We start from the raw sequence: 25,043 nt of genomic DNA, 5'->3' as shown, positions 1-25,043 counted from the left end.
TTATAATACTTTCAACTACAGAATTTTTGTGTTTTTATCTCTGTTAATATTCTCTATTTGATGAAGTATATTTGTCATATTTTCCTTTACCTCTTTGTGGTTTAATTATCTTTCTGAATATATTTGTAATAGGTAATTTAAAGTCTGTTTGATAAGCCCTATAGCTAGGATAATTTCCACTAAGAATTTTTCTTGTTTATACCTTTATTGAAAAGCAGATACTTTGGAAAACCTTATGTGGCAATTGTGGACTCAGATCTTCCTGGTTTTCTTCCAGCTCAGCTTTTTGCTATTGGTGGTGTTGCTGTTTGTGGTTTAGTGACTTCTCTGGGACTATATCTTTCAGCCTGTAATTCCTACTGCATGGAGTCACTGACATCTTTATGAGTTTTTAATTTATTTTTGTTTTAATTTTTAAGTCCAGCTGAGTAAGAGTTATTCCTAGGTCAGCAACACTTAGTAGTAACAAGATTTCTTTAAATGCTTTGCATCATTATGTCTTCTACTCTCCGCCAAAGGGATTTTTGTGTATGTTGGCGAATGCTTTCAAAGCTTAAACCTGCCTTAGTCTTCACTTCCTGCTTACACAGAGCCTCAAGGTCAGCAGAGATGAAGACCAGGAGTCTCTTCAGTTTTTCCTGGATATGCACACTACACCTTGCACTCATGCATAGCATTCTACGACTAGGTACATGTCAGAGCTTCTTGACCCCCACCTTTTGTTGTCCAGATCTTCGTTTTAAATTTTGGGCTGTGTCCTTGATTGCCCAACTGGTAGTAGAGTCTGACAGCTGTGATAACGGCATCTAATTATTTGCAACAATACTATGGGTATGGGCAGGTATTTTCCCATGAAAATTTTGAGTTGGGTCAAACAGTAACAATACTCTAATATTTCACAATTCAAAAGCGTTTTAATAAGTAATTTTTCAAGTTATTTCATAAGGTAAGAATAATTTGGTATTATAAAAATAACGTGGTACTGCATAATAATACACTAACTTATTCTCAAGTTAATATAAAAGGGGTGTAATATGTAAAAGATAAAGGCATATAAGTAATGGTTAAATTAGGTAATTGTGTACTGCTTAAAAGTTTTATAGTAGCTAAAAACTGTGTACTGCACAAAGGTTTTACAGTGAGGTATCACATGGCAGATGTTTCTAGACAGACAACCTCAAAAGAAACTGTACTGGAGTACTCAGAACTCATTTACTATTTCAAGTGGTAATTTATTTTCAGCAAAATATATACCAGTTAATCCAATTATTGTTATTATGCCATATTTTGAATTTTCTTGATTTTATATTTTTATTGCATTTAGTAATAATTAGAATTTTTTCTGAGTTTATAGTTACTTAAGAGATAGGAGCATATGAGGATGGTCTACAGTTTTACAATATCTATCTATCCATCCATCCATCCATCCATCCATCCATCCATCTATCCATCCATAGTAATAACATTATGATGTTAAAAGGTTAGGTTACTTGGGGGGGGTCCACAATAATTTTCTTTTCTTTATAAAGGAGGGCATATCTTTGTATTTCTAAAGCATTGCCACAATTGAAAAAGTATGCTTAATAATGAGGAGTTAGAGTATAGTCCATTTCTGTTTATCTTCTTCCCCTAACTTTTAGCTTTGAAAAAAAATCCAATCTGCAAAGAAGTTGAAAGAACAGTATAATGAATAACCTTGTACCATTTACTCTAGACTCACCAACTATAAATGTTTCACCATATTTGCTTTATCCACCCCCAAACCCACACTGTATCTCATCTCTCTCTCTCTCTACCCCCTGCACCTGGGAACCACTTTACGTTTCAAACATCAGGATATTTTACTTTAAAAACTTCAGCCTCTACCTTCTACAAACAAAAACTCCTATGTACACAATACCATTATATCACACTCAAGAAAATTCATGGTGATATAATATACTATGCATCCTATATTCAGGTATCTCCCAACTGTTTAAAAAAGGCCTGAACATTTATTTAGTTTTTACTAATGGGTCACTTATTGCATTTAGTTGCCATGTCTCTGGTCTATTACAGAAAACATTTCATAATATTGTTATATTTGAAGCATTGAGGACTGTTGTTTTGCACAATGTTCCACACATCTGAATGTGTCTAAATGTTTTCTTATTATTTTCAAATTAAATGTTTTGGCAAAAATACTATAAAGGTGATGGTCCTCCTTACCATATCATAAGAAGTGGCACATGTCTGTTCCACTCATGATGCTAAATTTGATTACTTAGATGACCTTCTGGTCTCTTCAATGTAAAGGGTTTCTGTCTCTTTTATTTTAATTGTTAAACCAAATGATGCTATTTCCACAGCCATTAAGAAGAAAACAAATATATTTTATTTTTTACGCAGCTAAATGTCAAATGTCAGCAAATAGCCAATTAACAAAACCATACAAATACTTTAAGACAAGATTAATTAATATGTGACTCCTCACAGAAAATCAATGCTAAATGACAAGGTGATGTCAATAATATCACCATTTATAGAAATAAAATTGTCAATGTCAACATTCCTCTGTGGTGATAGAAACCTGGGGACAGATTAAAGTACATTTTAAAGGCTGGTTTTTAATTATAGGGAATAGTAAAAAGAAAACTTAAATCTCTCTTACTATTCATCTTAAACATGCTTTCTAATTAAAACAGATTTTAATTCATCTCAGTTTTAGTTGATATCTTAAAGTTTTCGTTGATGTGAAGAACAAAATAACATGGTGGCCATGATTCAAAACCTATACTTTATAAAATAGAATCATGTTGTCCAGTACAGTAGTTACTAGCCACATGTGGTTATTTAAAATTAAACTAAAGTTTCTCAGTAACACCAGCTACAGTTCAAGTGCTCAACAACCAAAGGTAGCTAGAAGTATTACTGCAGTTCTATTCGACAGTTTTGATAGAAAATAACTAATTACAAATATCTATGGTGTAGTAAGTAGAAATTCCATTTCCATTAAAGTGAATAGAATAACCAAAATAGAAGAATAAACTCTAAATACTTAAGATGGTGATTTTCACATTCGCTAATTGTGTGAGTAATCCTCTCTTTCTTACTTTTTTCTCATTAATATACTCCATAAAGCGAAGAGTATGTTTGTCATACCATCTTAACAATCAGATCAATCTTTCTAGACAACGTGAGATTCAAATTTTCCAACTATTCAAAATGTTGAGCTTCAAAACAGTGACTGTTTTATGGCTAGAGGGAATGTGGGAATATAATACACAGAGACATTTATATTTAAGGCATTTATATACAGTCACGTGCTAGTAATGACATTTCACGATGATATATTATGGTGCTGAAAAGTTCCTATCACACAGTGACTTTGTAGCTACTAATAGTAACTTTGTAGAAATTATTCCTAAGTTTTTGGTGATTCTGGTGTACATAAACCTACTACAACGACAATAAAATAAAAGTACACCAAATACAATTACGTATAGTACACAATATACAATAATAAACAACTGTTACTGGCTTGTGTATTTACTATACTTTTTAATCATTATTTTAGAGTATACTCTTATTAATTTTTAAAAAATGGTAATACAGTCTCAGGAAGCTGGGCACAGTGGTGTGTGCTTGTATCCCAGCCAACTTGGGAAGTTGAGGCAGGAGGACTGCTTGAGCCAAAAAGTTTGAGACTGCAGTATGTTAAGACTGTGCCTATGAATAGCCACTGTACTTCAGCCGGGGCCTTAAGTTAGAGAATAGTGGCACAATCATGGATCACTGCAGCCTCAACTTCCTGGGCTAGGGTGAATTTCCCACCTCAGCCTTCCAGGTAGCTGGGACGACAGGTGTGTACCACCATGCTCCACTAAGTTTTTGTGAAGCTGGGGTTCTGCCATGTGACTTGGCTGGTTTTGACCTCATGAGCTCAAGTGATCCATTCACCTTGGCCTCCCAAAGTGCTGGGATTACAACCGTAAGCCAACGCACCCAGCCAAGTTAAGTGTTATTACAAAAGAGTCAAAAAACTTACATTTTAAAGTTAATAAAGTAAAAACATTACATTAAACTAAGGTTAATTTATTACTAAACAAAGAACTATTAAAAAATAAATTTCAGCCTAAATATACGGTAATGTCCTAGGCCTTCATATTCACTCACCACTCATTAACTCATCCCAAACAATTTCCAGTTCTGCAAGCATCATGGTAAGAGCTCTATATAGGTGTACCGTTTTTTTTTTTTTACCTTATACTGTATTTTTACTGTAGCTTTTCTATATTTAGACACAAAAATACCACTGTGCTATAATTGGCTACAACTTTTAGTACAGCAGCAAACTATACAGGTTTGTAGCCTGGGAGTAATAGGTTATACTATATAGCCTAGGTATACAGTAGGTTTGTGTAAGTATTCTCTATGATGTTTGAACGATGACACATTTCTCAAAATGCATTCCTATCCTTGAGCAACACGTGATTGCATTATACAGTAGTCCCTAGGTATCCTCAGAGGGACTGGCTTCAAATCCCCCTGCCCCCGACACCAAAATCCATGGATGTCCATGATTCTTTACGAAATGACATAGGATATGCTTATAACTTCCACACCTCCTCCTATACACTTTAAATCATCTCTAGATTACTTATAACACCTAATACAACATAAATGTTGTATGTAAATAACTGTTTTAACATATTTCCAAAATTTGTATTATTTTTTATTGTCATATTGATAATTTCTTTTCCAAATGGTTTTGATCCATGGTTGGCTGAACCTGCAGCTGCTCAAGAGTACTGAGGGCTGAGTATGTAACTCACCCCAAAAATATATGATTATAGAAAGAAAAAAAAAGAGAGTTCAGAAATATACTTAGCTAGGGGGAAAAAGACAAGATGATGATAAGTTCTGAAATAACAGAGATAACTGGAATATAATCTTGTAATTTAAAATTTTCTATTTGCTGTTTGTGCTATCTTATTTGGTCTTAATGAATCATTATAAAGAATATAAAGGATTTAAGTTTCATTCAATGAGCAAACCTACTTGGTTCTCCTTCCTGCTGTAGTTTTCCTTTTATATAATTTCTCATTTCTGTTATATTAAACTACCATAAATAAATAATTTTATTATAATTCTCTTTGGGCTGAAATGGTTTACAAAGACTACAAATGTATTTCGACTCACCATATAATATGTCAAAAGTCAAAATTAGACACAGAATTTTAGCTGAAGTATGAGAAAATGTTCCATATATTATTTATACAAAAGGATCTTTTATAGCTGGTATATTTATAACCTTACTACTATTAACATAGTGTTTTACTTTGAAAGCAGTGATTGTAGAAAAAATTTAAATTCCAGATTTATTTAAATACATGCACATGTAAAACTATGAAGGTTATTCTAGGGAAGTACCTGCTGCTTTTTTAGTTAAGACACTGCCAAAAGTATATAGGTTTTATAGTTGTTATGAAAGATTACTCAGCCAGGTTTTATAATCCTTGATTAAGAGTTCATTCCCATAAGCGCTCTTTCAATTTTGGGGTGGGAACACTAACTATATGAAGCTATTTCTCCATTCCCTCAAAATATACCAAGTATTTATATTTTATTCTCATGTTTTCGGTGGAGAATGAAGGGTACAGAATGAACTTTCATTTGCAGAAAGCAAGCAGAGTTTGATTTGAGGTGAAAATAGAGACTAAGAGAAAAGAAAGTAAGAGAATACATCTGACTACTGAGATCAAGTGGGAAGCTGCGCTGTTTTACAGACTTCTGCTCCCCAACCCCACCCAACCAGTGTATCAAGCACCTTCTACTCTCATCAGTGCAAGTCCAAAGAAAGTGATTCTGGGTGCTAAATCAGCTACTTAATCATATATTATTTCCACAACACAAGTTATACTGCCCAGCTGCTACCTTTGTCTCTATTAAATGAAAATCATTCATTTATTCAAAAACTATTCTGATATCTGTTAGAAGTCATTATCCTCAAAACAGGTGGTTACATTCTGTAATTACCATTTTTTTAAGGCCATATGGACATTTAAAAAACAAAACTATCTGCTAAAGAGTTTCATAATAAAATAAATGTTTTTTAAAAAATTAAAATCTAAGGGGCCTAAATGAAACCTTACTCTCTACTCCCTGAATTTAAGAAGCTTAGAACCTGAAATCCAACCTCTATGTTGGCTCTGTATTCCAAAATCTTTGGCAAAAAACAATGTGTGTGTATGTATATACAAACAATATTAGTACTAACACAAGTGTCCATTCGTGCTAATATTTTAAATACATTAAAAATCTATTATGTGCAGTTGTAAGGGATATCGTGGGGGATACAATGATGAAAAAATAAGACATAAAGGAAGAAGACTCATATGTAATATGGCCAATCAGACATCAAACTGAATTTCAGAAATCCTGAATTCTATCTTTGGGCTTCTCAGAGGCTTGAGAGTTTATAAAAGTCTTCAATGCCCTAGCTTTTGGATTGGGATAGAAAGAAAAGTTGGGAAGATCCTTAATAGGTTTTTCTTAGGCAGGAAATAAATATTGACCATTTAAGCATACATAGGCCAACTGGTTACTAATATTTATCTCATACAGATATCATTATTACTTTTATGTTTATTTTTTTGAGACAGAGTCTTGCTCTGTCGTTCAGGCTATAGTGCAGTGGGGCGCTCTTGGCTCACTGCAACCTCTGCTTCCCAGGTTCAAGAGACTCTTATAGCTCAGCCTCCCATGTAGCTGGGACCACAGGTGTGTGCCACCACTGTCTAGCTGATTTTTGCAGTTTTAGGAGAGATGGAGTTTCACCATTTTGGCCAGGCTGGTCTCGAACTTCTAACCTCAAGTGATCTACCCACCTTGGCCTCCCAAAGTGCTGGGATTATAGGTGTGAGCCACTGTATCGAACCTCATCATTAATTTTAATAACAATACTTAAACCATTTTTTATTTCCTTTAAGCCTTTGCTGGTATCTTAATATACTGTTTTCGAGAACTGAAAGAAAGCTACTCTTTGACAAAAGAGAGAGCAAGCCAAGTATCTGTTACACAAACACATATGGAACAATGCAAACACATATGGAATACTTTGGAAGCATTTCCCCTTAACACCAGCTCTGTATTTAGTTGTCAGATCTTTGTTCATCATTTGAGAAGGAATTAGAAGGTAACACTTCCTATTTTCTATCACATACAGTTAGCCCTGGTTTCCAGCCTGAATAAAACCTTAAAAATGCACTAATGTTAGCCACTATTATTTACCCTCTACTTTGTGAATAATCTCTCTAATCCTTACCAATCCACAATAGATACATGAGCAATTGTGATATTCTTCTAGAGTCAAAGAAGTAGCAATTACCTATCTAACTGTACGTCAGACAGAACCATAACTGTCAGTTAATCTAAAATAATTAAAACAATTTTTTAAAACGTAATAAATTTTTAAACGAGTCTCAGTTAAATTATGTACATTTTCCCACAATCAAAAAGAAGTTTCAGTTAAGAAACAGTAGGAGAAACATTTAAAAACCCAGTCCTCCTTCACCTGATTTATTTGAAACCCTTACTAACATCTTTTTTTTCCCTCTGCTTGGGCTTTGCTTTCCAACACTCAATCCTTGAGAAACCTGAAAAATACACATCATTTGAAAAGAATTGTTTCTGTTGATCAATAAGAAACTGATTTCATTTATTTAATCCATACTTAGTTATCTCCTTTTGCAGGAAAAAGGTATACTAATGAATTTTTAATGCCTAATGCCAGGCCGGGCAAGGTGGGTCGCACCTGTAATCCCGGCACTTTGGGAGGCCGAGGTGGGCAGATCACTTGAGGTCAGGAGTGCAAGACCAGCCTGGCCAATGTGGTGAAACCCTGTCTCTACTACAAATTAAAAAATTACCCAGCCATGGTGGTTCACACCTATGGTCCTAGCTATGTGGAAGGCTGAGGCACGAGAATTGCTTGAACTGAGGAAGCAGAGGCTGCAGTGAGCTGAGACTGTACCACTGCATTCCAGCTTGGGCAACAGAATGAGGATAGATTTTTAAAAAAAAATAAATCACGGCTGGGCACAGTAGCTCACTCTTGTAATCTCAACATTTTGGGAGGCCAAGGTGGGCAGATCATGAGGTCAGGAGCTCATGACAAGACTGGCCAATACAGTGAAACCCCATCTCTACTAAAAATACAAAAGTTAGCTGGGCATGGTCGCACATGCCTGTAGTCCCAGCTACTCAGGAGGCTGAGGCAGAAGAATTGCTTGAACCTGGGAGGCAGAGGTTGCAGTGAGCTGAGATGATGCCACTGCACTCCAGCCTGGGTGACAGAGCAAGACTCTGTCTCAAAAAAAAAAAAAAAAAAAAAAAAATCATGATTACCACCACAAATTACAAAACAACAACAAACAAACAAACAAACAAACAAAAAACACAACACATCACTAACAGGGGCCCAACACAGTGGCTCACAGCTATAATCCCAGCACTGTGGGAGGCACAGGCAGGCAGATTGCCTGAGCCAGGGAATTCAGAACCAGCCTGGGCAACATGCTGAAAATATATCTTTACAAAATAATATAAATATTAGCCAGGCATTGTGGCACACTCCTGTAGTCCCAGCTACTCAGAAGGCTGAGGGGGAGAATCACTTGAATCTGAGGGGCAGAGATTGCAGTGAGTCAAGATCCCACCACTGCACTCCAGCCTGAACAGAGTGAGACTCCTGTCTCAAAAAAAAAAAAAAAAAAAAAAAAAAAATCACTAATGGCATTACAGGAAACATTTATTTCCAATAACATCTGTTTATATATGTTCATGATTTGTTGATTTTAATTTTCTCTGATGTTACCCTAATTCTTTTGTGATGTTTTTCAAACTAGACTGACAAAGGTAAAGATATTGTTTAAAACTCGTCCAGGCATGGTGGCTCATGCCTATAATTCCAGCACTTTAGGAGGCCGAGGCGGGCAGATCATAAGGTCAGGAGTTTGAGACTGGCCTGGTCAACATGGTGAAACCCCATCTCCACTAAACATACAAAAATGAGCCGGGCATGGTAGTACACACCTGTAATCTTAGCTACCCAGGAGACGGAGGCAGGAGAATCGCCCAGGCAACAGAGCAAGACTCCATCTTAAAACCAAACCAAACCAAACCAAAACTTCATACTCATAAACATGGCCTAGTAAATGGTCTGTACAAAGATATTAGTGGCTAAAAAAATTGCATTGTGCAGCTGGGCAGGGTGGCTCACACCTGAAATCCCAGCACTTTGGGAGGTAGAGGCGGGTGGATCACCTGAGGTCAGAAGTTCAAGACTAGCCTAGCCAACATGGTAAAACCCCATCTCTACAAAAATACAAAGATTAGCCAGGCATAGTAGCACACGCCTGTAATGCCAGCTACTCAGGTGGCTGAGGAAGGAGAATCGCTCTCCCTAGGAGGCAAAGGCTGCAGTGAGCCAAGATTGTGCCACTGCACTCCAGCCTGGGCGCCAGAGCAAGACTCCATCTCAAAAAAAAAAAGGACATTGTGGGCTTTATCACTGAGAAATGTAGGAAAATATGGATCAAATAAAGAATAATTTAAAATTTGGTGACTTACTACTTGAATTCATCTATAAGCATCGTATACAAGTAATTACAGAACACACAGCATTATCACTATATTACTGTAATGAGATAAGGAATAAACATATATCACACAATCTAAAGTACTTACAATGAGTTATAAAATATTAAATAAGTATAAACTGTGGGCAAAAATTACTAATATCACATTCTGCCTGCTTAGAAATCAGTTGCTTTTTTTAATGGACATGGTCTTGCTCTTTTTCCCAGAATGAACTGCAATGGCATAATCATAGCTCACTATAACCTTGAATGCCCGGACCCAAAGGCTCAAGTGATCCCCCTCCCAAAGTGTTGCGATTACCAGGTGCGAGCCACCATGCCCAATCAGGAATCGGTTTCTATAAAATATGTGCTAATTATTAGGCATATTTATAGTTGTGTTTTCTATTTACTGGGTAATAATTAGAAGGAATGTCTTCCAAATCTCATTGGTTTCTAGAAATATAAAATCCAGCATGCCTACACCAGAAGAAAAAGCATTAAAAAGCATACCTGAAAAGTAGTACAGAATTACTTCCTCTAAATGGCCTAGTTTTTTAAATTTATACAAACTCAGCAGCTGCAAAATTACCTAAACATACCACACATTTATTTTGTGAGAATTAATTTGCTTCAATCCTCACTGATTTGCTTTACATCAATCTCTTTTTGTACACTTCTGCTTTAAGAATTAAATACAAATAATGGTAAGTAATGAATGACTAATAAATATGAGGCATAATTTTTTAATCAGTAAAAAAACATTAAAATAACTTAAAACCATGTAGGCAGGTAAGTATTGTAAATAAATCAACTGATTTATCTCAAAAGTCTGCAAAATGGTTGCCTACATTAACAATGATAGGAAAGAACTAAGAAAACCTAACAGGGGCCCTTTAACACCACGAGTGCTGCTTTCTTTATCCTCAAAGACAAATTCATTATGGGAAACAGTCAAAATCATTTAGAACCAAGTCTGATATACTGGGATTGGAATCAATGCTTGACTTATTGAAAAAGATAAGCAGAAAAATCATTTTCAGTAAATAATCTATGTCTGATTGAAAAAAACATGGATTTCTCTGGCTGACAGATTCCATCTTCTATATACATACTTGTTAACTTTCATGTTCACATCTTTATTACCTTATAATTTTTGCCTTTCTATTACAGAAAGATCTATAAAATCTCCTAACATACTGAAATTTGAATTCTCTTAGCATTTTCACTTTTATTTAATGTATTTTGAGGTAATGTTATTACATACACAAAGCTCAGAAGACATGTTTTCATTCTAATTTATTGCTTTTATATTGGGACTTTTAAAGTCTCTGTATGTATGATAAAAGGTGAAAGAACAAAATAACAAAATAAAAGTACAGAGAGAAAAAAATTCTTTGTAACAAGCACAAATAAAAGATTAAGCAAGATAGACTGGGAAGCTTACAACTGGTATGATGCATCGCTTCCCTGGTAGGACCCACAGTGCCCTTGCAACAGGAAGTCAAATTGGAATTGAGGGAAGCTCATATACTAATCTTCTACTTCTTGCAACTCCAAAAGCAACATTTAAGGAAAGCACAGCTCATTCCTAATGTCAAATTCATCATCACAAATGATATTTAATAAATAAGCAACTTCATGAGTATGATTCTGTATTGCTCTCAGTGGTGAAATAAACAGTATAGCTAAAGAAATAGTGTTATTTTATAGTTTACAGACAAACATTTAGATGACAGGCTACATTCTAAAAAATGCTTTAATTCTAAATGAAGATGACAGAACTTCGGTCAGTTTTCTAGAAGTAACGGTTTTCCTGTATTAAAGGAATGTTTCAGTCAGTGAAAGGTACAATGAAAGGCAATGAATTAAGCACTGTCGGCCTCCATGCCTTGCTCAGATACTACCTCCTGCTTCAGACTGAGGAAAACTAGTTCATACCTAACTCAATGTGCCCTCAGCATCCATTTCTACCATCTTAAAGTGTTTACAGCCTATGTAAGATAAAAAGTTAACACTATGTTGCTCAGATGCCCTTGCAGTTACGCTTCTACATATGAATTAGATTCTATCACTCAGATGCACTTATTTAAGATTTGAAAGGTGAACATTTTATGGTCATTCTCCTGCTTTAGATGTGTCTGTTATAAGCACTATTGCAGAGATGTAGGGGTTTTCTGTTGTCGTGTTCCAGTGTCCAGTTGTTAGTTTTGTGGGAGTTTTAATGAAGACTCCTGATTCCATGATTACAGTAATAGCATCATGTTCTTGATTTCAATAGTGCCACTAGCTAAGAAATAAATAATAGTTCCCTTGGCCTATTTATTCAGTGATGAGCTAAGAGTCATTACAGGAAGACAATCCTACAGGATCATCCCCCAAAGCTTCCAACAATAACAAAACCAACAGCCTTTTCACATACATTAATACACTGTGAAGAAACTGACAAATGTTTAGCTACACCTACCAAAAAGAAAATAATTATAGCGGAAAGAAACTAAGCACATTACTATTGACAATATAAGAATTATAAAGGAATGTTATAAATAACTTTATGCCAATACATTAGAAAACTCAGGAAATCTGAATTCATCTAGAAAAAATAAATAGGCTGGGTGCGGTGGCTCACGCCTGTAATCCCAGCACTTTGGGAGGCTGAGGTAGGTTGATCACCTGAGGTCAGGAGTTCAAGGCCAGCCTGACCACCATGGTGAAACCCTGTCTCTATTAAAAATACAAAATTAGCTGAGTGTGGTGGTGCATGCCTATAATCCTAGCTACTTGGGAGGCTGAGTGAGGCAGGAGAATTGTTTGAACCCAGGAGGTGGAGGTTGCAGTGAGCTGAGATTGTGCCATTGCATTCTAACCAGGGCAACAAGAGTAAAACTCCTCCCCTGCCTCCCCACCGACCCCCCAGAAAGAAAAAGTTAACAAACCAAAAAGAATGACCCAAGCCCAGATAGTTTCTCTGATGAATCCTATCAAATATTTGAAAATTATGTCAATTCTTCACAAACTCATTCAGAACGCAACAGAAGGAACATTTCCCAATTCATTCTATAAACCCAGTAGCTCTTCCCTGTTGAAGACAGAAAATATCATCATAAGCAAACTACAGGCCAGGCATGGTGGCTCATGCCTGTAATCCAAGCACTTTGGGAGGCTGAAGCAGGCAGATCACTTGAGGTCAGGAGTTCAAGACCAGCCTGGCCAACACAGTGAAACCCTGTCTCTACTAAAAATATAAAAAATTACCCAGATGTGGTGGCTGGTGCCTGTAGTCACAGCTTCTCAGGAGGCTGAGGCACAGGAATCACTTGAGTCTGTGAGGCAGAGGTTGCAGTGAGCCAAGATCGTGCCACTGCTCTCCAGCTTAGGCGAAAGAGTGAGACTCTGTCTCTAAATAAATACACAAAACTACAGATAACGATCCATCACTAACACAGACACAAAAGTACTTAATATTTTAGCAAACTGAATCCAGTAACACATAAAAAAGGGTTTATATGAAGGCCAAAATGGATTTTTCCTATGAACAAAGGCTGGTTTAATATTATTATAATATTACTATCCCACATTACTAGAGTATAAAACATAAACCTCAACAGAGGCAGAAAAAGGTATTCTAGCAAACTAGAAACAGATAAAAAATTACTCAAACTGATAAAAGGTAGCTACAAAACACCTCACAGCCAACACCATACTTTATTATGAAAGAATAAATGTACTTCACCTATGATAAGAAGTTGCTTTTACCATGATTTAACATTGTACTAGATCTTCTAGCTAATACAATATAGCGCATTCATAAATTGTTCAACTGCAGATGATTCTACATGCATAAAACTCCAAGAAATCCACAATAAACAAGAAATAAAGAGAAGCAGTATCAGAGATATAAGATCAATATAAAAATCAATTGTATTTCTGTACACTGTTATTAAAAAAAATAAAATTTAAAAGCAATTCCATTTACAATATATTTTAGTAAAAGTAACAAAATAAGGACAAATTTAACAAAAGAAGTTCAAGACTTGTACACTGAAAATTACAAAACTATCGATGTTAAAAACGGCAAAGATAGTTAAAAGAAGATAAAATGAGTAATAGGCTAACAATATATGGATTTAAAATTACCAATTAAATATAGTAGTTTATCAAAGTCATTCTACATTATGCCAAAGCAAGGTTAATTCAAGAAAAACACAATTCGGTGTCAGAAAAGGCATAAGCATCAAGTGCTAAAAGGCACTTGATAAAATACCTTTTGCTTCTAATTAAAAAACAGTAAAGTAAAACAATTTGAATATAATAAAATATTTTTCAAAAGCCAATATTCTAAACAGCAAAACACTAGAGCTCATTCAACTCAATGAAAATAGATGGGGGAGGACATTATACTAGTAAACTCTGCCTTAGAGGTAGAGAATGTGACATAAATCATTGGAAAAGAAGAAATGCAACTATCATTTTAGGCAGATATCAAGTATAAATAGATAACCCAAACACTACTAAAAAGGTACTAAACTTAATGAGAAAAATTTGTAAAGTACCTAGATATAAGACAAATATTCAAATATGAACAAGTTTTAGCAAAAAATACCTGCGAAAAGGGAATGGAAAGTAAAATTTTATTTAAAAAACAAAAAACAAAAATGGTAACATACATAGGAAAAAACTGACCAGAAAAGTCCAGAACCTAAAGTAAGTAAATTATAAAATCTCACTGAAGGACAGAAAACAACCCAAACAACAGCAAGGGTGCAGTGGCTCACACTTATAATCCCAGAAATTTGGGAAGCTGAAGTAGGCAGATTGCTTGAGCCCAGGAGTTTGAGACCAGCCTGGGCAACATGGCAAAACTCCACCTCTATAAAAAATACAAAAATTAGCCAGGTGTGGTGATGTGCGCCTGTGTCCCACCTACTCAGGAAGTTGAGGTTGGCAGATCACTTGAGCCAGGGAGGTCCAGGCTGCAGTAAGCTGTGTTCATTCCACTATACTCAACCTGGGTGACCCTGTCACAAAAAAAGGAAGAAAACCCAAACGAATAAAAAAACACCCCATGTAACTGTAGACAAACATATGATCACAATAATGCCAATGCTTCTAAAAGCAGCAAATAAATACAAATAAGTCTGATAAAAATACCAAAAGAATTTTTCTAGGATTGGAAATATGTAAATCTTAAAGCTTACATGGAAAATTAAATGAGAAATGTATGAAAATGTATAATAATGGGGAAAACTGCCTAGCAGACTATGGAATCATTTTTAAAGTAGGTTCTCATTTCCCAGGAAGGAGAAAATTTGATAATATTCATATCTGACATTGGTACAAATTAATTAAATATTGATAAAATGTTATATATGAAAATGAGGGCCAGTGTTTATAAAACAGAACATAAACTCAATAAACTAAGGGTATATATTTTAATTGAGTATATGATAAAATATTAATAAAAATAGCCATTATAAAAACTTTACACAAAGAATCTTTTTTTCCATAATCCTCAACAGCCCCAAAAAACTCAACCTTTAAAGTTAAAGAACTTGGGAGAGAGTTAAAGCACTTGCTCAAGGTCACATTTCTAACTGGTGACATAGTAGTAAGTATTTAAATAAGACAGAAGTAAGTTCAAATGAAAACAGCATGCAAATAGTTAAAAATGAATTCTATATGCTAATAAAGAGAATTTTTACCCACATGTATATGTTAGTCCATGTCCTCCTTAAATTGAAGTATGAAATTATGTCAGTAGCCCAGTAACATAGTGAGTTGAATAAAAGGAAAAAGTATAGTGACAAGGTTTAAATAATGCATTTCCTGGCCAGATGCAGTGGCTCACACTTGTAATCCCAGTATTTTGGAAAGCCAAGGCAGGTAGATTATGAGGTCAGTAGTTTGAGACCAGCCTGTCCAATACGGTGAAACCCTGTTTCTACCAAAAAAATATAAAAATTAGCCATGTGTGGAGGTGCACGCCTGTAGTCCTAGCTACTCAGGAGGCTGAGACAGAAGAATCACTTGAACCTGAGAGGTAGAGGTTGCAGTGAGCCAAGATCGTGCCACTGCACACTCCAGCCTGGGCGACAGTAAGGCTCTGTCTCAAAAAAATAAAAATTATGCCTTTCTTGTTTTTTTTTCCTGAGGGAATCTTGCTATGTCTCCCAGGCTGGAGTGCAGTGGTGCGATCTTGGCCTCCCTGGTTTGAGCGATTCTGCTGTCTCAGACTCCTGAGTAGCGGGGATTACAGGCATGCACAACCACGCCCAGCTAATTTCTGTATTTTTAGTAGAGACAGGGTTTTACCACATTGGTCAGGCTGGTCCTCAAACTCCTGACCTCATGATCCGCCTGCCTTGGTCCCTCAAAGTGTTGTAATTACAGGCGTGAGCTGCACCTGGCCTCATTTCCTTTTTAAAAGTTGCTATTGTCCCCATCATATGGTGCTAGCTTGTACTTTTTTTGTAAAAACCTAATATTATTAATAAAAAATAAGATGTCACCATTCAGAAGCCAAATTACAAGTATTTACTATTTTAGTAAATATTCAAGGAGGAAAAATATAGAAGATTAAAAAATTAAGGTAGGGTGACCATATGATTTATATTCCAGCTCATGGCACTTTTGTGAATGAAAGAGGGCACTAATAGTAATTACAATGGTACAAGTGGTGTAAACTAAAAATGTCCCAGACAAATACAGACATATGGTCACCCTAGTCAAGAAAAAGAATTTACCAAATGATTATGTGGCATGATAATAATAGAAAACATTTCTTTGAATACTTACTACGTTAGCATGAACTCCATGATACAAGACTTTGTCTTATTCACTGTCCCCAGATAAGTGCTTTGTGCATAGTAGGCAATCAATAAACAATTGTTGAAAGAATAGCTTGCCTTAAAAAAAGTGTTCCTGTGTCTATACAATATAGCTTAATAATAGCTTGTTATTATGACCTTAAGTTTGTGAATAAGTAGTAAGCATTAATTCATACACATCAATACTATCTTCAATACATATATATGAATTTGTTAATTTTTGTCATGTTTCTTCATCTATGTATTAAAGATAGGTGTCAGAATTTGAAGTATAGCACTAAATGAATAATAAATTTAGAGCCTAATAAAAAAACAATATTTAAATCTACAAAAGAGTTGTTTTAAAATGCTCTTCTATCCTTGCCATGATATTCAACCAATATCAAAGGAAGACAAATCTGCTTTCATTTCTTACCTGCACAGCCGAAAGCCAAATGGTATCTGGAAGAGGGGCTGAATTTAACACAGCACACATTAGCCTTCGCCTCAATGCTTGCCACTGAGTTGTCTAGATTGGTGGACCACAGCTTCACTAAGGACAAAGGACAATAAAAACAAAAGGAGAAACAAGTAATACATTAGTAAATGCCTCTGTAACTTGGAAAGTTTGCTTATTGCTCCAGAAATCTTTGTGTGCCAAAACATTTTGGTTTACTAGGACTAAAAATGTTAAAGCTGTATGTATTTGTCAGTTCTCACACTGCTAATAAAAACATGCCTGAAACTAAGTAATTTATAAAGAAAACAGGTTTAACTGACTTACAGTTCCACATGGCTGGGGAGGACTCAACAATGGCAGACAGCAAATGAGGAGCAAAGTCACCTCTTACATGGCGGCAGGCAAGAGAACTTGTGCAGGGGAACTCCCACTTATAAAACCATCAGATCTCACAAGACTTATTCACTACCACAAAAAAAGTATGGGGGAAACTGTCCCACCATTGATTCAATCATCTCCACCTGGCCCTGTCCTTGACATATGGGGATTATTACAATTTAAGGTGAGATCTGGGTGGGGACACAGCCAAACCATATCACCGAATGACTGAGTAACAGAATAACATTAAAACCAAGAGAGCTTAGTTGCAATGTCAAAAATGAATATAGATAAAAAGGTTGGACATGTTGGCTCATGCCTTTAATCACTTTGGGAGGCTGAGGCAGTAATCACTTTAGCTCAGGAGTTAGGAGACCAGCCTGGGCAACATGGTGAAACCCTGTCTCCACTAAAAATACAAAAGTTATCTGGGCATGGTGGCCCAGGACTGTAATGCCAGCTACCCAGGAGGCTGAGGTGGAATAATCACTTGAGCCCAGGAGGCAGAGGCTGTGGTGAGCTGAGATCATGCCACCAAAAAAGAAAAAAAAGGAAAGAAAGAAAAAGAAAAATCCCTAACAATAAAGTTATACTGAGAGGTAACACAGACCCACAACTAAGACATAAAAGACAGGAACAAAAAAAGTAATCTGGAGGTAGGTGACGTGCACACGTGTGTATATGTGTGTGTGTGTGTGTGTGTTTGTACTTTTTTTTTTTTTTTGAGACAGGGTCTCACTCTGTCACCCAGGCTGGAGTGCAGTGGCACAATCATGGCTCACTTCAGGCAGCCTCTACCTCCCAGGCTCAGGTGACTCTCCCCACTCAGCCTCCTGGGTAGCTATGTGTGTGCCACCATACCTGGCTATTTTTTTTATAAATATAGGGTCTTGTTGCATTGCCGAGATTAGTCTCAAACTCCTAGGCTTAAGCAATCTACCCACCTCAGAGTCCCAAAATGTTGGGATTACACATGTGTGCCACTGGGCCCAGCCAATTATTCCTTAAACAGTGTCTGTATGAGTGTTTACTGATATGCATCGTATATCTTTAAAGCACTCGGAAGATGTTCTTATCTTTCAATTAAGAATTTTGTAATTTAAAATTTTTATGTAGTAATTCAATTATACAACTTAAATATGTCTAAAGAAATATATTCTAGAATTACTTAGCTAAATTTCAAAATTTTGGTTTTGTATTTCATAGGTAGTCTAATCCAGCGATATATATTAAAATTTGTAATGATTAGGGAGAGCAAAGCTGACTAAGCAAAATAGGTCTGATTTGAAAGCAGAAATAGAAAATGAGTTGCCATTTTACAAAGGTATCAGAGCAACTATCATATCATTTTAATCAATAAAAAGGTCTTATCAGACAACAGAATACACCCATAAAATAGATTTTCAGTATATAAGTTGCCATCCTAGATGCACCTTATAATAAATTAATGAACATTAACAACAACTTCCTATCCGTCTTTCTATCTGTCCCAATGTCCCATCCAGGACAATACCCAAATAGAGTCCAGGTACCCATGATTTTCAAGAAGCTTTCCGTGCTTTTAATGTGCATTTGGGGTTGAAAACCAGTACTGGGAATAGTAGCATAGTAAAAATCTTATAATCTTTTTAGAAATATTGATATAGTAACTTGTATGCAGAAGTGAATAAAGTAAGTAAAACTGGTTCCAACAAATACCACTTCTATAAAATGGGATTTCACAAGAATTTATTTCAATATGTGAAATCTCCAAGCAGAAATTTATCATAAAATGTTGCTACTTTACAATCTGATAAATTAGTCTTCCCACAGTAAACTAAGATGCTCATTATTAAAATAAGAATCATTTTTATTAGTAGTAGTAGTTTGTTTTTTTTTTTTTGAGACAAGGTCTCACTTTGCTACCCAGCCTGAAGAGCACTGGCATGATCATAGCTCACTGCAGCCTTGGACTCCTGAATTCAAGTGATCCTCCCACTTTAGCCTCTTGAATAACTGGGACTACAGGTGCACACCACTGTGCCTGGCTAATTTATTATTATTTTTTTTAATGTAGAGATGGAGTAAAATTTTTAAATAGCATTATTTGATTTGTTCCGTATTATTTTCCAATAAGAATGATGTACTATTTCGACCAAAATACAATCATTTGGTCAATCACGACATACAATTCTAAGATGAGATGGCTACCTGAAATTGAAAGTCAACATTCTAAACACAATACTTAGAGATTAGATTATTAAGTGGACTTTGACTGAATTATACTCTAACAGCCCAGGCCCAAAGGTATAAGTATGAAGCACTCACTGTGCCTATAATCCCACTTATAATCACTAAAAACCTTTACAAACAAGCATTGTGTATCAGCAGTGTTTTACATTAGTTAAATATAAGTGAGTAAAAACAACAACAACAAAAAGAACCAGTACTGACAGAATGATAAGTTAGAAGTGTGGCAGGTCTGTTCTAATTTTATGGTAGTTTTCTCAATGCAGTAATCATTATTTAAATAAGTCATAACATCAACTACGATGATTATAATTTTCAATATAAGATTAGAATTCAATATAACTGAGCTACAAGGGTACATAAGATTAAAAAATACTGTAAAGATATCTACACTGAACTGATGCGGCATAGAAAAGTTGTGTAGAGATTACAATAATTTCAGAGTGGTTATTAAACAAAAGAGGTGTTAAAGATGTTCCTCAAAAAGACATGTTTAAGTCCTAACTCCAGGTACTTGTAAATATCACTTTATTTGGAAATAGGGTGCAGATGTAATCAAATTAAAATTAGGTCAGACTGGATTAGCATGGGTCTTATATCTGATGACTGCTGTCTTTATAAGAAGAGTGAAGATTTAGACACAAAGACACAGTGAGAAGAAGGCCAGGTGTGGAGAGAGCCAAGACTGGAATGATATAGCTACAAGCCAAAAAATGATAAGAATGACTGTCAATGACTAGAAATTAGGAAGGAGACAAGAAACAATTCTTCTCCAGAGCCTTCACAGAGAGTGTGGCCCTGCCAACAATCTGATTTTGGGCTTCTGGTCTCTAGTACTATAAGAAAACAAATTTTATCTTAAGGCAGCCTGCCGGTGGTATGCTTTCTTATAATACCCTAGAAAACTAATACAACAAATATGGGGAAATAATATTAAAATCAATTAAAATCTATCTAATATCCTAAGATGGCATCACAGATCAAAAGATAAAATAGTATAATATTTTAGAAGAAGAAATCAACAAGTGTGACAAGAAACTATCTAAGCCAAATATAAATGAGGTGACCTCAAAATAAGGAGACAGTATATAAATTAATATAAACACCTTTGTTGTTACTTTTTCCTTACAAGGATGGTAATAAGAATTTCATTTAAATTCAAAAATTTAAATACCAGAATTTATTGATGAAAATTCCCTTTGAAAGATAAAGTAAATTTAAAAGAAAATATCATCCTCTAGGTGAAGGGCTAAGACAATTAAATCAAATAAAACACACTGTATTTATTTACATATAACCTCCTTTGGCTCTCAGTAAATAATTAAAAGAGTGACCATTAGGAAAAGCATATCCTAACTAGGAGGTTAAAACAAAGAAACAGGCCAGGTGCAGTGGCTCACACACGCCTGTAATCCCAGCACTTTGGGAGGCCGAGGTGGGTGGATCACAAAGGTCAAGAGATCGAGACCATCCCGGTCAACATGGTGAAACCCCATCTCTACTAAAAATATAAAAAATTAGCCGAGCATGGTGGCGCGTGCCTGTAGTCCCAGCTACTCAGGAGGCTGAGGGAGGAGAATTGCCTGAACCCAGGAGGCGGAGGTTGCGGTGAGCCGAGATCACGCCATTGCACTCCAGCCTGGGTAACAAGAGCGAAACTCTGTCTCAAAAAAAAAAAAACCACCAAAAAACAAACAAAAAAAAAGAAACATACTCTATCTAGTCAGCCAAAAATTTGTTACATAACACTAAGTGTTTTATACAAGTTTTATTTCTTTAATGTTAATGGGTAAAGAAAAGTGTCTTGTCTTTTAAGTATCACCTAATTTTTCAGTTCAATTTTGAAGTAGCGAATCTTAAAAAATTCAACTACACTACAGAATAAAGTTTATCATCTAATAATCTGTAAATTTTGAGTGAATCATTCCCCAAAGTATTTTGCTAAAATTGTTTCCAAAAATAGAGAACACATTGCTTATCTACAATAACATCAGGATCAGTTCCAGTGTACAATATTTATGTTTCTGAATTTTTCTTTGTGTGTTTTTTTTGCACCAAAGTATCCTAAGAAAGAATTCTTTACCAGAGAAAAAGAAAACAGGGACAGAAGAATGACACAGTAAAACAGCCCAAAGCTTTAATGAGGATGTGCAAATATGAGTAAGTTTCATATGTAATTCTTCTAGACCCACTTCTAAACTACAGTCTAGGTCCTATGGAAAACAGAAAGTCATCCATATGAGTAAAAAGGGAGAGTGCTATTTCAACAACACTACCATAAAACTGAGGGCAATGTGTATTGTTTTATACCTCTGTAAAAAGTATGAAAGATTAAATACAAAGATATCACTTTAATACTGTTTACCAAACATAAATAAGCTTGACTCTTAAACTTTGTCAAAGGGAAACAACAGGACTTATATTAATAGCTAGACATTATCATAGAGCAAACTGCCCTTAAACTTAGCTATTTAAAACAGCAAAACTTACTATCTCATACAGTTTTGGAGGCCAAGAATCTCAGAGCAGGTAAGCTGGGTAGTTCTGGCTCATTCTCAACAGTCTGCAGTTGAGCTGTCTGCTAGGACTCTAAACTATTAAATTACCATTTCCAAGCTCACTCAACATAACTTTTGGCATAAGACTTCAGTTCCCCACCATGTAGGCTTGTGACAATGCAGATGGTTTCTCCCAAACTAAGTGACTGCAAAGAGAGAAAATGATGAAGATAGAGGCTACAGTGTCTTTTATAACCTAATTTTAGAAGAGACATCCACTGGTCACACAGATGAAGCCTGGAATAAGGCAGGTGAAAGGGAACTACACAATCATATCAGGAGACAGAGATCCCTGGAGGCCATCATGGATGCTGATCAACGTAAGTCTTGAACATTTCATTTAAATTCAGGAGATAATATATTTAAGTAAAGTTTTAACTTATAGGAAGGTAACTACCTCTCAATTTACAAATTATAAGAATAACTGCTATCATAATGCTATTTATTAACTTACAGTCAATCTGCTGATGAAAAAGTGGAAGCATTACAATCAGTATGAGTTTCACTAAAATTGATTTCTAAAATCTATCAAGACTTCAAAGTTGTCACTTGCGCATTAACTTATACAACTATGAGAATTTGGAATGCAGGGCCAGGTGCAATGGCTCATGCCTATAATCCCAGCACTTTGGGAGGCCAAGGTGGGTGGATCACTTGAGGTCAGGAGTTTGAGACTAGCCTGACCAACATGGTGAAACGCCATCTCTATTAAAAAAAAAATACAAAATTAGCTGGCTGTGGTGGGGCATGCCTGTAACCCCAGCTACGTGGGAGGCTGAGGCAGGAGAATTCCTGGAACCCAGGTGGTGGAGGCTGCAGTGAGCCAAGATCGTACAATTGCACTCCAATCTAGGCAATAAGAGCAAAACTCTGTCTCCAAATAAATAAATAAAATTAAAAAAGAAAATTTGGGATGAAGAAAAACCCGTAACTTCTGCTATCATTCAGTCTAAATTCTTCAAACTCACATTTGAAGAAAAATACCTTTAAAGAATGTCTTTAATTCAAAAGTAAGATTATTTATTGCAAATAATTCTCAGGTTACATATTTTAAAAGGGAAATATATTTCTACAGAAGAACCTTTAAAATGACTCATAAAATTCCTTCTGATTAGCTACTACATACTGATGGTTCTTTAACATGTAATTATGTGCATATATACTTGGAACTAAATTATTTTTAAAATACACCACACATGTAGGAAAAATATCATTTATATGAACTCAGTTTTTCATGTAAGCAATGAAAAAATAGCTGTTTAAAAAACTGCTCAGTTCAAAATTTACTAAATACAAAATATATAAGCAAAATATGTGTATAAAAGTGATTTAAAATATTCTCTAACTCTAAAGTTATCACACTGACAATATTTTATAAGATCACCAAACAGACAAGAATAATAAATACATTTAAATAATACTCTTGATATGGGCTTAAAAGCATTTGAGACTTTTATGCCAAGCTAAGAGAGTACTAATCTCTCTCACTGTGAGTTTACTCTGGACAATATCCAAAAAACAAAAGCAACTATCCAAAGAAACTGAAAAAGTAAGCAAAATAGTCATTTCCAGGAGAGCATTCTAAACTTATATGAAATTCAGGGGATGAAGAGTACCATTTTTCCCCCTCTCTCATCTCCCTTGGCAAGCTAAAGTCAGTACCTCAAGCAGCAAACACTAAGGAAAATCCCTATATTTAAATGGCTTCTGCAAACCAGGGGATTGGGAGTAAATTTTTTATTTCTGACTTATCCTTTTTCTCCTCCAACTTTTCCCCATGGGTGGGCTTCAATAACAGAGCTACAGCAGTATGAGAAGCTAATACTCAAAGTAAAACCATGTGTATATAAAAAGGAGCATCTGTGATATAGAATATAAAAAAGGAGAATCTCCATTATATCTTTCTTATCTATTCTCTTGCTTCTTTGCCCTTGTTGCAGGTCCCACTCACAGAATTCAGTAGTAGACTGGGCACCAGAGTCTCCTAAAATAAAACAACTCAACTTTATTGAAGGAGATTCTACAATTCTATGCATTTCCTGGCATAGTCACTTCTGAGCTGTGTATGTGCAAGATGGGCATGAAGCAGAGTAGCAAATGTTTTGTGCATTGAACTATAGTTGAAAAGACCACTCAAGTACTAAACTAAGCTCTAACTGGCATGTGCTTAAGCAGACTCAAAGTACCACAGCAAAAGACTCTGAGAACTGAACTGATTTTTTTGACAAGGCAACAATCACCCAGGGAAGCAAGACAGAACTTACAGTCTAAATCTAAGTCAACTGATCACCTAAAAGAAAGAAACAAACAAAAAACCCAACATTTTCCACACAATTTAAACAGGACCCAACATCTTACAATATTCAAAATGGCTAAGAGCCAACCCCAAAATTATTCAACATACAAAAACCCAGAAAAATGTGAAGAATTTTCAAAGGAAAATACAATTAACAAAGGTCAGTCCGAAGGTTTAAACAAAACAGATTTTAAAGCAACTATTCTAATTATACCTGATGGGGTAATAATGACACACTTAAAATTAATGAAAATATAGAATTACTCGAAATATATAGCAACTTTTTTTGAAAAATCAAATAAAAATTTTTGGAAAATGGAGATGACAGATAAAGGAATCATGAGCTAGAAGACAGAAACATAGAAATTACCCAATCTGAAGAGAAAAATAATATTTACAAGAAAAAGAGTTGGAGGCCTGTGAGACAAAACGAAAAGGTCTAACACATTAATGTAATTAAAATCCCAAAGGAGAGGAAAAAGAGATTACTATTAATCATTTGATGAGTATGTGACAAAGTAGTTTTCAGAGGAATACTGACAGGGATAGTGATATTATGTATTAACAAATGATTCATTCTACCAAGAAGACATAACAATCCCAAATATATTCATGCTGTTAACAAATATATCAGGTACACACACACACACACAGAGACAGGTAACTAAACAGAGAAGGAAAATCAGACTGTAACAT

The 25,043-nt window shown here is 35.4% G+C and overlaps 1 protein-coding gene across 7 annotated transcripts in view; it reads right to left on the bottom strand.

The window, feature by feature from the left end:
* Window positions 1-25,043, bottom strand: part of COP1 (COP1 E3 ubiquitin ligase) — a 229,676-nt gene that overhangs the window by 55,079 nt on the left and 149,554 nt on the right. For all 7 annotated transcript variants that reach the window (XM_002760336.5, XM_008984964.4, XM_008984965.4 and 4 more), the window contains one exon: window positions 16,863-16,979. In XM_002760336.5, coding sequence (XP_002760382.3) covers window positions 16,863-16,979 — 117 coding nt within the window. The remainder of the gene's footprint in view (window positions 1-16,862; window positions 16,980-25,043) is intronic.

The sequence above is a fragment of the Callithrix jacchus genome, chromosome 18 (assembly GCF_049354715.1).
Source record: "Callithrix jacchus isolate 240 chromosome 18, calJac240_pri, whole genome shotgun sequence".
NCBI classification, from domain to species: domain Eukaryota; kingdom Metazoa; phylum Chordata; class Mammalia; order Primates; family Cebidae; genus Callithrix; species Callithrix jacchus.
Note: the sequence above shows the minus strand (reverse complement) of the source record. Positions and strands in the feature narration are given on the sequence as shown.